This window comes from Plectropomus leopardus, chromosome 18, assembly GCF_026936395.1.
Source record: "Plectropomus leopardus strain MGB_pleo_1.0 chromosome 18, ASM2693639v1, whole genome shotgun sequence".
Classification (NCBI taxonomy): Eukaryota; Metazoa; Chordata; class Actinopteri; order Perciformes; family Serranidae; genus Plectropomus; species Plectropomus leopardus.
This window is the reverse complement of record NC_142193.1, coordinates 31,388,137-31,400,382: the sequence shown is the minus strand read 5'-3', so window position 1 is coordinate 31,400,382 and position 12,246 is coordinate 31,388,137. Positions and strand designations below refer to the sequence as shown.

Genomic DNA, 12,246 nt, shown 5'->3' with positions numbered 1-12,246 from the left:
CGGATTTTAACAAAAAATATTGTAAATATATTGCACAATATAAAAATTGAGTAAAAATAAATTAAATTCCAAAACAAATCATTTTTTAGACACAGTGAAAATGAGATGTCTAAATAGTCAAACAATTTTTCCAATATAAAATTATTTTTTTTTAACTTTTAATTGTCAACAGCAGTAATTTTATGTCTGCAATAACCAAGTGGAAAATTTTGAGCTTTTTTTCCAAACGTAATTGGATGCATTTGTTGCATGGAGTATGTATGTTCTAGATTTTCATAATAAAATTGCAAAGAAAATATTTCAGGATAAATGAACGTAATCGCACAACAAATAAATAAAGTGTAGGGAAAAGAAAGAAACATAACAAAAACATGAAACCTATTTAAAAAGGAATAGTTTTGGCCAATTGATGTTTTTTGAGTTTTACATTGTCAACCGTTCGTTTTAAAGTGGGTACCTCTGAAAAAGGAGGGTCGTCTCCTCAGCTGAATATTTTATGTTTATAATATTTTGCTAAAATTCAAATCAGGTGAAAGTTTGGACGCTAACTTCCGTTTCTTGTCCTCTCGCTGCAGTCACACACCGGTGCGTGGGGCAAGACAGTCATCGACTACAAAACAACGAAAACATCTCGCCTGCCCATCATTGATATCGCTCCTATGGACGTTGGTGCTCCAGACCAAGAGTTTGGCCTTGAAGTTGGACCCGTCTGTTTCTTGTAAAAAGAGAAATCTGGACTTGAAATTGTTGTTGTGTGTGTGTGTGTGTTTTATTTTTTTCTAGCAGTCATCTCTCTCTAAAAAAAGCCCAACAAAACATTTCTCTAAAGCCATTTTTCTGAAAAAAATCTGACCTCCTGATTTCCATTCGGCCATTGTTCTGATGGTCCACTTTGCCTAAAAACCTGCACTTCGAACAAGACGGCGGCGATGTTGCGGAGTCTGCATCGTCGCGTTTGGGACCACTACTTTTTTTTTTTTTTCCTGACTCTTGATTTTTTTTTTGTTTTTTTTTTACCATCACCAACACCAAGGATCCTGTAGAGAAGACATTTTGTTTCACTGGCAACAAGAAAATAATATATGCTTCTGTAAAGTGTAAAAAAAATTGACTTCCCCTCTTCATCCAGCCAAACCAGGCCTCTCTGGAGTTTACAGAAACACACACAGGTGACTTTTGTATTTTTATACACCACTGTGGTGAGAGGAATGAAAGGACAGTCCCAACAGACAGAACCCAATTGCTTTGTACCACGTTTCAGGTGTTGATGAATAAACGGTGAAACTGACAGCCACTTTGTCTTTGTTGTTCTGCCCGTCCTGTTGTGATGCAGCTGTTGTGATTCGTTTGTTGTTCTTGTTTCTATTTCTCCCTTTTTTCTTTTTTTTAATTTGAAAGAAAAGTCACATTAAAACCACCAGCAGAGAAACATGGGTTTAAACCTCTTTTTTGAAAATCCTACCTCAGAAAAACAAGGAGTACCAACTGTTAAAAAAAAAGGCCCAGTGTTTGTGAGGCCTGTGGCGGTCGGCGGGGCGTCGAGGTTTCCCGACACTTTACCAGAAGCAGAAACAGCTAAAAAAATACTAATAAGGTGCTATTCTTTCTTTGAGGTCTCCTGGCTGTTGTGTTCAGGCTCCTCTTGGTGCTAAAATGAAACCGCAGTTTTTGTTCTTGGTGTCCAGACTGAGACAGACTTCTTCTATCTCGATCTCTGAGTTCAAGTGATCTCTCTTCACCTTTTTTGTTTGTTTTTTTTAATGTTTCAAATCTCCCCGAATCTCATTGTCCTCCAAATTTCCCTCCTGTTGTAGTTTGTTTCTTGTTGTCTTGTGCGAAGGGTGAATTTTCTCACCAACAACAACCAAAAATCATAATAATTTGACATTTTTTTAAAAGTGCACAGAAAGAAAGAGCCAAGAGTTTGTGAGAGAAGGCAGACATGGGGGAAAACACCACAAGGATCTGTACCTATTTTGTATATGTATAATAAATTGAGATGTTTTTAATTATTTTGAATGCTGAAATAAAGCATGTTAAGTGGTCTAACATTGAATCCTGCCTGACTGACTCACTGACTGGCCCAGAATTAACCCTTTGAAACCTGAGCAAATTGGCATGATTTCTGTCCCAAAAAAAAAAGAGTGGAGAGAAGGCAATGAGAAGGAGGAAATGACCCCAGAAAATAGCACAAATTGGTTTGAAAAAATACAAAAAAATTACCTGAAAATTAGCAAAAACAAACCTCAAGGGGAAAAAAATCAGAAAAAAAGGAAATTCTCAAAATGGAAGAAAATAACCTTTAAAAAAAAGGAAAAGGGAAAAGTAAAAACAAAAGCCCAGAAAAATACCTGAATATTTACAACAAAGGGGAAAGTCTAAAAAAAAGTACATGAAAATTACTACAACTAAAACCACCTGAATAAATAAAAAATAAGTAAATAAGGAAAGTTTAAAATATGCCAAGAAAAATACCTTAAAAAATGTTTTAAAAAATACAAGGAAAGTAAAAATAGCAAAGAAAAGTACTCGAAAAAAGGGTGCTTAAGAAAAAGTAATAATTCTGTAAAATTTTGAATAAATTTGCAGGACATTTCTTGCCAAGTTGCTCAGTGCTGCCTTTTTTTCTCACATTTTTTAAAGAAATTTCACCAATTTGTTTTCAAAGGTTTAAATACTTGTGAAGTAAAGTGATGGTGCTCCAGGTTTCAAAGGGTTAAAGCAGTTTTTTACCAACTCAAAAGTTGTGCAGAGACTGAATGAGGAAAAAAGTAAGATAACCTGTCTCTCGTTGGGTTGAAGCTTGTGCTCCTCGCGGAGACACAGAGCAGAGTGTGTGTGAAGAGACAAAGATGCAACTGAGACAAAACCCAGAGAAACCAGCAGCACATTTCCTCACTTTGTGTGTCCTTGTTTGCTTAAAAACGCAGACTGAATATTTTGTTTGCTTTGTTTTCCAGACTGACCACTGAAAATAGTCGTCCCCTCTGGGCCTGTAGGTTTGTGCTGTAAAAATGAAGCCCAGGGTGCAAAAGAGGGAAAACTGCGGCCTACCTCTCAGCTGGCGGAGACGTGTTGTCATGGTCAGGTAATCCCAAAGAGCTGCTGATCATACATCCAATCTGAGAAGAGTTTTTACACCCGTAATCCATCAATAAAACGTGTGCAGCTCTGATAATCCAGCGCTGATGTCGAGGATATTTGTCCCAAATAATCCAGTGTTTCCACGGCGAGGTGTGCGGAGAGTGTGTGCAGACAGAGGTCCGGCAGCAGGACTGAGGGCTGCTGGGTACGTGGACCGGCTGCGTCCTCAGCCTGCTGGCATCACAAAGACACCGATTGTCCACCTTGAGAGAGGCAGCTGCCCAGGAGCCCGGATAGGTTTGCAGTCCCAGCGGGAATCTGGATTATTTCTGCAAGAATCTGGGTCTTTATTTGAGGCCTGGGCCGAGGAATGCTGACCTCTCCAGTTTCACACACACACACACACACACACACACACACACACACACACACACAGAGGAGGCTCTGTGTGCTGAGAGGAAGCTCTGCAGGAGAGAGCGGTACACAGATGGTTAATATCAGAGGTGAGGCCAGGTAACAGCACACAGACATAAAGAGCTTTAAAATCCTTTTAGCCTTTGACACATTCAGTAAATTTGTGTGATTTCTTTCAAAACACAATGTTTTTTTACAAAAAAATATGTAAAAGGTGACAAGAAAATTACCTTAAAAATGAGCTAAAAATGAGAGAGAGAATCATTATTAAATTTTCAAATTACCGAGGAAAAATAACAAAAAAACTATATTTATATTTAATATAACTATCAGAAATTATTCTTTTATTTAAGCACCTTTCAGGTCATTTCCTGCTTTGGTTCTTTTACTTTTATTTTTATTTTTGTTTGGCTAATTTTGGGGCATTTTCTTGTAACGCTGAAATAATTTCTCATTGCCTTTTCTCCATGTTCATCATCAAGCCAGTTTCAGGTTTCAGATCCTTACATGCATTTTGCAGCTTTTAAAAATACACTTGCATACAGTCTGGAGCAGTTTACAAATTTGCAAAGATGACCTCAAAAACAGAGACGCCAAATGAAACTGAAGCGTCACAAATGTTCAAACTTGGCAAATAACCTAAAAACTGTCACAAACAGCTCAGCCTTCGTGTAAAATATTCTTTATTTTTAACTATTGTGGCTAATGTGCATGCGTAAAGTGCAGATTGTCGCGTTTTTTAAGGTGCATGGACTGATGTCCTCTCTAAATTTTAGGATAAGGAGGGGGCAGGATTAACCTGCTTGAAAGGAGGCGTGTTGAAGTGAGCAGGGAGGTGATGTGGCGCAGGTGTGGGCCTGCAGGAGATGAGAGATGTTTCTGCAGCAGACTGACTGTGGAGGTTCTCCCTTTTCACAATGAAGTTTTCACTTCGAGCCGTCAGTGGAGCGCCGACGCTGAGCGGTGTCGGACCGCAGAGAGCAAGCGGACCGAGCGGCGGGGCAGCAGGCAGGTCGACATCCTTTAAATTCAGCCTGCGGTGGTTCATATTCAGTGGGGTTAAAAAATCTTCCAACACAAGCCGAGATGCTTCTCTTTTGCATTTCTCTCAAATGCAACTATTTTTTTTCGTTAGTAATAATTAGATCAAATATATTCCAAACACACACACCCACACACACAAAACACAATGCACTGATTTATTTCTACTCTAAATGAACATAAAAATAATTAGCACAAATCTAAATGTTTGATTAGGATACTTTGTGGGGTTTTTTTCCGTCTGTTCGGATGGTCATGAATTCTGAAAGCAAAAATCACCCACAAGTACAAGTCAAGTCAATGTTATTTCTAAAGCCCGTTATCACAAATCACAGCGTTACAGCGTACCACATGCCTCTGTCCTCAGACAAATGTCTTTAATTTTTCCCTTTAATCTGCAGATAATCCAATAAAACCCTTAATAGGAAAGAGAGGAACAGCTAAAAGCCACAACACAACAGTTTCTGAGTGTTTTTTTTATTTAGGGGCAACGCAGCTGTGATGAGATGTGATCAACGACATCGAATCAGCAGCTGAGTTCCTCAGTCTGTCCCCATCAGGTGAGTCAGTGTTTCCTTTTTATCCCGCAGAGACAAATGTGGACAAAACAGCAGTATTTGAAACTTAGCTGAAAACTTAAGTGATAGAGTCTATGTAGCTCAGCTGGTAAAGACATATACAGCATATACACATATAAACAAACATATTTATACACACATAAAAAGACATGCATATCAGGCCTTCACATTTATAAAGTTATGTGTCTGAACTTATTTAAATACAGAAATGTGTGTATCTCCTTTTACAAAGTAAAAAAAACAGGCTTATTGACAACATTACATAAATAATATTCCCACCTTAACAGGTACATTTTACTTATTTTTCATAAAATTATGTTAATATTTGTCCTCAGAGCATGCAGCACATGAATGAAGTCCCACGTCCTGTCTCGGGATAAATGGACATTATCAGTCCAGTGTCTCCATCTGCTGGACAGAGACTTCTTTTACAGCACTGACCTTTAATCTAAAACTCAGCAGTTAAATTCCTGCACTGAGCTTTTCTGCACATTAAATGAACACAAACCCCAAAACAAACATGTCAGACATCAAAATCACATTTAACTTTATTTCATCAAGATCTGAACAACAAATGCACAGATGCAACGAGAATACAGCGACTGAAACCAGATAATAACGTGCAGCGTACGTCAACCTCTTGTGGTCAAAATGAGTATTACAACAACAGAACAATGATTTTAAAAACTCACTTGCTAATAACTTTCCCATCTGATTCAAAAATGAATAAAAATGTGCGTGCAATCTTTTCCCTTTTTTTCTTTGTAAATAGATAAATCTACCATCTACCATTAATCGATCCCTCTTTCTTATTTTGGAGGCTTTTTTTTTTATTTTTATGATACAACAGGTCAGTTGAGGTAGCTTAACTTTCCTCCTTGTGTATCCATATATATATATACATATATCCATAAACTTTGTAAAATATATGGGCACATATGGATAAAGCAGCTTTTTAGCTGACAGTTGAGGGAGTGAGTGGATGTTCTTTATCTGCTTACACTCATGGTCCTGTTACTGCAAAACACTAACTCGGCTTCTTGGATCGTGGTCATTGTTGTGCTGATGCTGTGATCCTGCCTTTGGCTGCGCCTGGATCACAGTCATGGTTGTGCTGATGCTGTGATCCTGCTTTTGGTTTGGCCTGGATCACAGTCATGGTTGTGCTGATGTTGTATTTCTGCCTGCAGCTCAGCTTGGATCGTGGTCATTGTTGTGCTGTTGCTGTGGTCCTGTCTGTGGCTGTGCCTGTGTCGAGGTTGCACTGATGTTGTAGTCCTGCTTGATGCCAACTTCTACCGTCATTACTATCAGTCATGCCTCCACTATTAATATGCACCTGTGACTGTTATCACCACTTACATAAATTGTAATATCTGCATGTAAAATCACATGCTATCATAAATTATATTCTGTAATTTAATTGTTTTTAATGATGTCTCAGGCACCTCTGTCCATCCTGAAGAGGGGTCCCTCCTAAGTCGCTCTTACTGAGATTTCTAATATTTTTTTTTTAGTTTTTCCTGAGTCAATGTGAGTGTCTAAGCACAGAGGAATATCATATGCTGTAAAGCCCTCTGAGTCAAACTTTGTGATAACGGACTTTATTCATAAAACTGACTTGACCTGAAATTGACGTGTACTGGTCTGACCCTGGCAGACAGCAATACAGGACTGTTTTTGTGGTTCCAACGTGAGGTCAAAGTCCGGTCCCCTGCAGCCGCTGAGCCTCGCAGAGTCGACGCTCTCTGTCAGCTTTATTTCTATTGTAGCCGCCGCACTAGCCGTCATTATTTCAATCCGAGGCCACGTAGGCGTGTTATGGAGCTGTGATGGAAAGGCGAGCCCCTTATACGTGGGAGCGACCACGTATGAGGGATTTCTGGGAGATGTAGTCCACGATTTCACAGAGGAATTGTGGGTTAAAAACTTTCTCAGACTTATGTGATGCAATAACAGCTCTTGTAGCTGCTGCTGCATCATGAGGGAGCCAGTTCCTGTGACCTCACAGCGTCATGTGACCTCAAGGCGTCATGTGACCTCACAGCGTCATGTGACCTCAAGGCGTCATGTGACCTCACAGCGTCATGTGACCTCACAGCATCATGTGACCTCAAGGCGTCATGTGACCTCATGGCGTCATGTGACCTCACGGCGTCATGTGACCTCACAGCGTCATGTGACCTCAAGGCGTCATGTGACCTCACAGCGTCATGTGACCTCACAGCGTCATGTGACCTCACAGCATCATGTGACCTCAAGGCGTCATGTGACCTCATGGCGTCATGTGACCTCACGGCGTCATGTGACCTCACAGCGTCATGTGACCTCACAGCGTCATGTGACCTCACAGCGTCATGTGACCTCACGGCGTCATGTGACCTAGAAAAGACTAAACAGGGTTTCCACTGCAGTTTGGACAAATATGGCTTTTTTAAAGCACCTGAAATATCACCTCATGGGAGCATAAAAACTTTGTTGGGGGGGTCTTTCTTGCACTTATTTATTCATTGTCCTCGTAAGGGTCGCGGGGGGCTGGAGCCTGTCCCAGCTGTCATTGGCGAGAGGCGGGGTTTACCCTGGACAGGTCGCCAGACTATCGCAGGGCTTCTTTCTTTTATTATTTGTCCGTTTTTCCTGAAGCATGAAAATTGTAAATTAAGTTCGTCTGTGTGTGTGTGTGTGTGTGTGTGTGTGTGTGTGTGCGTGTGCATTTATGTGTGTGAAATTAAATGTGTATGTGTGTGTGGGTTAATGTGTGTGTTTGTGTGCAGAGTTATTCAAACAGATTTTGTAATGAAGCAGCAGCAGTTGAACTTTGGCTGTTGGGCACAAAAATATTTCGGCAGGATCCTGACAGAGCGAGTCAGCGCTGCAGCGATCTCAGCAGGAAGATGAGCTCCGCCAAGGTGTCTGTCTGTCCCTCTGTCCTGTCTGTCTGTCCCTCTGTCCTGTCTGTCCCTCTGTCTGTCCCTCTGTCTGTCCCTCTGTCTGTATCTCTGTCTGTCCCTCTGTCTGTCCCTCTGTCCTGTCTGTCCCTCTGTCTGTCTCTCTGTCTGTCCCTCTGTCTGTCTCTCTGTCTGTCCCTCTGTCTGTCCCTCTGTCTGTCTCTCTGTCTGTCCCTCTGTCTGTCCCTCTGTCCTGTCTGGTTCTCAGTGTGTCAATTGTTTTTTGGTCTCAGTTTTTTCGGTTTCTTTCTCTTGCAGATATGTTGTGTTTTTGTTCTTCTGACAGCGTTGTGTGTAACCAGTTTGGTTGTAGACGGCCCAGTGGAACCAGTAAGTAAATTGACTTTTGACCTTTGACCGACATCCCAACATGATCTCTCACACATATGTGAAATGTCCATGACCCCTTGAGACCGCATTACGCGGTGGCGGCACATGCTGTTTTTAAGTTAGGTGGTGGCATCACGTCGGGTTTAGACACCAAAACAACTTCATGTTTAGAAAAAGATGTGTTTTTGGTTACGGACGGACAGACGGAAGTACGTTATAAAGTTACAAAATTATGTCATGCAGCGTGACAAAACTACAGAAAAGATGTTAAGACAAAAGAAGTCCACTTTCACTTTTAAAAAAATGTCAAAGTTTGCAACATTGCACAAAAAAAGACATTCTCAATCTAAACTCTTCACATACACCGAATCCTTTTTTATAGTTTCATACAATCACAAATCAAATTTTTATGCTGCAAAAATATAAGGTGAGTAAACAGAGCCAGTTATCAGGAACAAACAAACAAAGTATTTATGAACTCTCAAATTTTGAGTTTCGTTGGACTTAAGTTGTTCAAACTTGCAGTCAGTATGAGCCAAAAAAAAACCCTTTAATTTAATCTTTATTTAAAAATAAAGATGAGAACAAATGCAGAATAAACCAACGTATTTCCATTTTTGTCCCAAAATGTTCTTTAAGATGGTATTTTTTTAACTAAATCACAAATTTTTTTCTTTCAAATTTTTGGTGATTTTAAAAGACAAGTGGGCCCAAGATATTTCCTTTTTTTGGGGGTGTTTTTTTAAAAAATGTTTGATTTCTTTTCTCTTGACATTTTTGGTAATATAAAGTTTTTTTAAGACAAGCAGGCCTGCAGCTTTGTTTTTCTTTAAAAAAAAAAAAATTGGCAATATTTCTCTCTTTTAAAAATGATCGGCAAAACTTTTGGCATTTTTGGCATTTTTTTTTTCTTCTAACATTTTCTTACGTTGATTTTTTTTTTTGAACCAGCACCCACTGCGTGACGTTGAACCAGAGACTTTTTCCACCACAACAAAGGATCCTGGTTGACTCTCAGCGGGCGTTGTTTCCGTGGTGTCGCCACATAATTTCAGCTCAGCGTGTTAAGAGGTCGTGGTCGTCTCACGTGTTTCTGTGAGTTTATATTTTTCAGATTTAAAATAACGGCCTGTGTGCTGATTCTCCACAGATCCGCCGTCAGAGAGCAGCCAGGCAGCAGGGTGAGTTAAAAACTGACTGTCGTCTTTATTTATTTGTTATTTAGTTACATGTGTTTCTGTGCAGACATTAACGTTAACCAGGGCTGTCAAACAATTCATTGTTTTAAATCTCCGGTATTTTCTATAATGTTTTCACCATTAATCACATTTTATAATGACTTCAATTCAATTTAATTCCAGTTTGTCAATTTAAAGTGATTTTCACCAGATTGTCTTGATTGGGAATGAAAAGAAAACAACAAAAAACCACAAAGGACGGTCATAAAGTGTCCACGTCTGTACAGCTGAGACTCATGGGTCCCCACTGAACCCGCTTTCATTCAGATATCTGGAGGTCAGAGGTCAAGGGGCCCCTGAAATGACCATGCTGTTTTTCCATCGCCAAAATTAAACTTCGGAGTGCTATTTCACCCCCTTAAACAAAAAAATAAATAATAATAATTTTAAAAAATTAACATATTACAATAATATATAATAATAAATTATATAATAATAATGAAATAATGTATAGTATAATATATGATCATAATTAAATAATTTAAAATATGTCATATTAATAATTATAAATAAAGTTTTCTGGAGATGTTTCTTCTTTTTTTGAAAATAATTTTCTAATCATTCTCTCCCTGTTTATCTAAACTAATTTTAAACCAATATTTAGCTTATTTTCTTGTCACTTTTTCATAATTTTATGCAGTTTTCTGGCATCTCTTGGCAAAATGCTGATTACTTTTTTTTTTTATAAGAAATCAAACCAATTTGTTCAAGTTTCAAAGGTTTAAATGCTTTTGAAAAGAGTTCAACACATAAAACTGATGTCGATCCGGGTTTCAAAGGGTTAAAATGCAGGCCGGTACAGTCGACGTCTGAAAGATGAAAATGTCAGGCAGCGATTAATGTCGTTTTTTTTTTTAAAAATGTGTTATGTACGGACTTTAAACAATCATGATTAACGGCGACAGCCCTGAAATGAATATTGAATTTGTCGTTGGACGTGATGTGGACAAACACATGGTTGAGACGTGACTCTGTGTCCCAGGGGGCGCCGTCCTTTTCTACGTGTCCTTCCAGGGCTCTCTGAGAGACATCCTGTACAACCCCATCGTCTTCAACCAGGTGGTGGTGAACCAGGGCGCGGGCTACGACAACAACACGGGCGTGTTCATCGCGCCGGCGGCCGGTGTCTACCAGTTTGTGTTCGCGGCGCAGCTCTGCCGCGGAGACCACAACAACGTGTGGCACTTCATGGTCAACGGGAACAAGAGGATGGCGTGCCACGCTCAGGTACGCCAGCCTCAACCAGACTCAAAAAAAAAAAGGTGATCAAAAGTCAACAGAAACCTGAGGACAGTCGAGGAGATTCGCTGCGTTCATGTGACGTCAGAAGGTCAAAGCTTCCGAGTCTGGAAGTCGTTCTTCCGACTTCATGTGTTCGTGAGCTTTGAGGCCCAAAAGTGGGAACAACGTGGAAGCTACAAGGAGACGAGAGCGTTTTAGACGTAAACTCGAGACCAAACCTTTAAGTTTGGCTTTAAATTGAACTTTACCTGTTTATTTATCTACAGTTTATTTATACATTTTAGTCTGTTCCACTAGATTTTTTTATTATTTTATTTGCTATTTTTATTTTTATTTATTTATTTTTTTAATATTTATATCTATTATTGTTTGTGAATCCTTTCATTTAACTTTTTATCTACTATATAGAGTAAATTATTTATTTATGTATAATATTATATTTATTTACTTTTATCATTTTATCTATAGGTTTAATTGTATTTATAATAGTGTTTCCTCAGTACACCATGTGCCTGTGTACCTATGCACACACACTTACACCTAAAAATATTTATTTTTTTTGTCTGTGGTGAAGATGACGAGGATCTCCTCTGGTATTGTGTCCAATAACGGTGTCCCCCTCTGCTGTCTGTCCTGCAGGTGTCCGGCACCGACACCACCCTGAACACCTGCTTCTACATGGAGGAGCTGAGGAGGGCCGACCAGGTGTGGGTGAAGCAGGAGGTGGGGAGCTGCGCCTGGGCCAGCACCACCTCCAGGACCATCACCTTCTCCGGCGTCCTGCTGGCCAGCGAGGGGGTGTCCACGCTGGGAGCGAAGTACGGCTCGGGCTGTCCTCTGCTCGGCCCGGGACGCAGCAGGGACGTGATGTCCAGCTCTGCAGGCCGGAGGGCGTCCGTGTGCAGCGTGGCCGCCGCTCTGCTGCTCCGCTGCCTCCTCGCCGCTTCAACATAGATACCAACTTTTATTTTTTGTACAAGCTTTTATTTTGTTCCGTTTGATTTATTCGTGGCTCTGGATGTAACTTGTTTTGACTCGATGTTTTTCTTCCCTTTAAAAAGTTTGAAATTAAAAGTTACAGTTTCGCAGATTTTTTTTGTCATTTAACCCTTGTATGTGGTAGGGGGCGTGACTCCAACAAATTCAACGAAAATGTTTGATTATACTGTTTCTGGCTCTGATAAATCACCAAAAAAAAAATTAAAGAAAAAAAAAGTCATTTTTTTTAAAACAATAAAAAAAAGTATTTTAGAAAAATACCCCGAAACATTTATTTTAATCATCAAACCTTTTTAAAAGAAATCACAAAAAGAACAAAAAAGTTGAAAGAAAAAAAATCACCAAAAATTTAAAAAGAAAAAAACCCCAACA

At 39.6% G+C, this 12,246-nt stretch overlaps 2 protein-coding genes across 2 annotated transcripts in view; both read left to right on the top strand.

Annotated features, from left to right (window-relative positions):
* Positions 1-2,056, top strand: part of col1a1a (collagen, type I, alpha 1a) — a 30,390-nt gene extending 28,334 nt beyond the window's left edge. Inside the window, exon 49 of the mRNA XM_088069338.1 lies at positions 576-2,056. Coding sequence (XP_087925464.1) covers positions 576-722 — 147 coding nt within the window. The 3' untranslated portion in view covers positions 723-2,056. The remainder of the gene's footprint in view (positions 1-575) is intronic.
* A 1,132-nt stretch (positions 2,057-3,188) lies between these two features.
* Positions 3,189-11,963, top strand: LOC121956901 (uncharacterized). Its single transcript, XM_088069095.1, has 6 exons — positions 3,189-3,381; positions 5,046-5,099; positions 8,352-8,395; positions 9,546-9,576; positions 10,616-10,860; positions 11,515-11,963. Exons 1-6 carry the CDS (start codon positions 3,189-3,191, stop codon positions 11,827-11,829), a joined length of 882 nt encoding a protein of 293 aa, XP_087925221.1. The 3' UTR covers positions 11,830-11,963.
* The last annotated feature ends 283 nt before the right edge of the window (positions 11,964-12,246 follow it).

Excerpts from the sequence above, each read along its gene's own strand:
- LOC121956901 (XM_088069095.1), top strand. The coding sequence starts at position 3,189 with ATGTCGAGGATATTTGTCCCAAATAATCCAGTGTTTCCACGGCGAGGT. Across the intron at positions 3,382-5,045 it reads CTGCCCAGGAGCCCGGATAG|ATGTGATCAACGACATCGAA; the intron begins GTTTGCAGTCCC and ends AGCTGTGATGAG. Across the intron at positions 5,100-8,351 it reads CCTCAGTCTGTCCCCATCAG|CGTTGTGTGTAACCAGTTTG; the intron begins GTGAGTCAGTGT and ends TTCTTCTGACAG.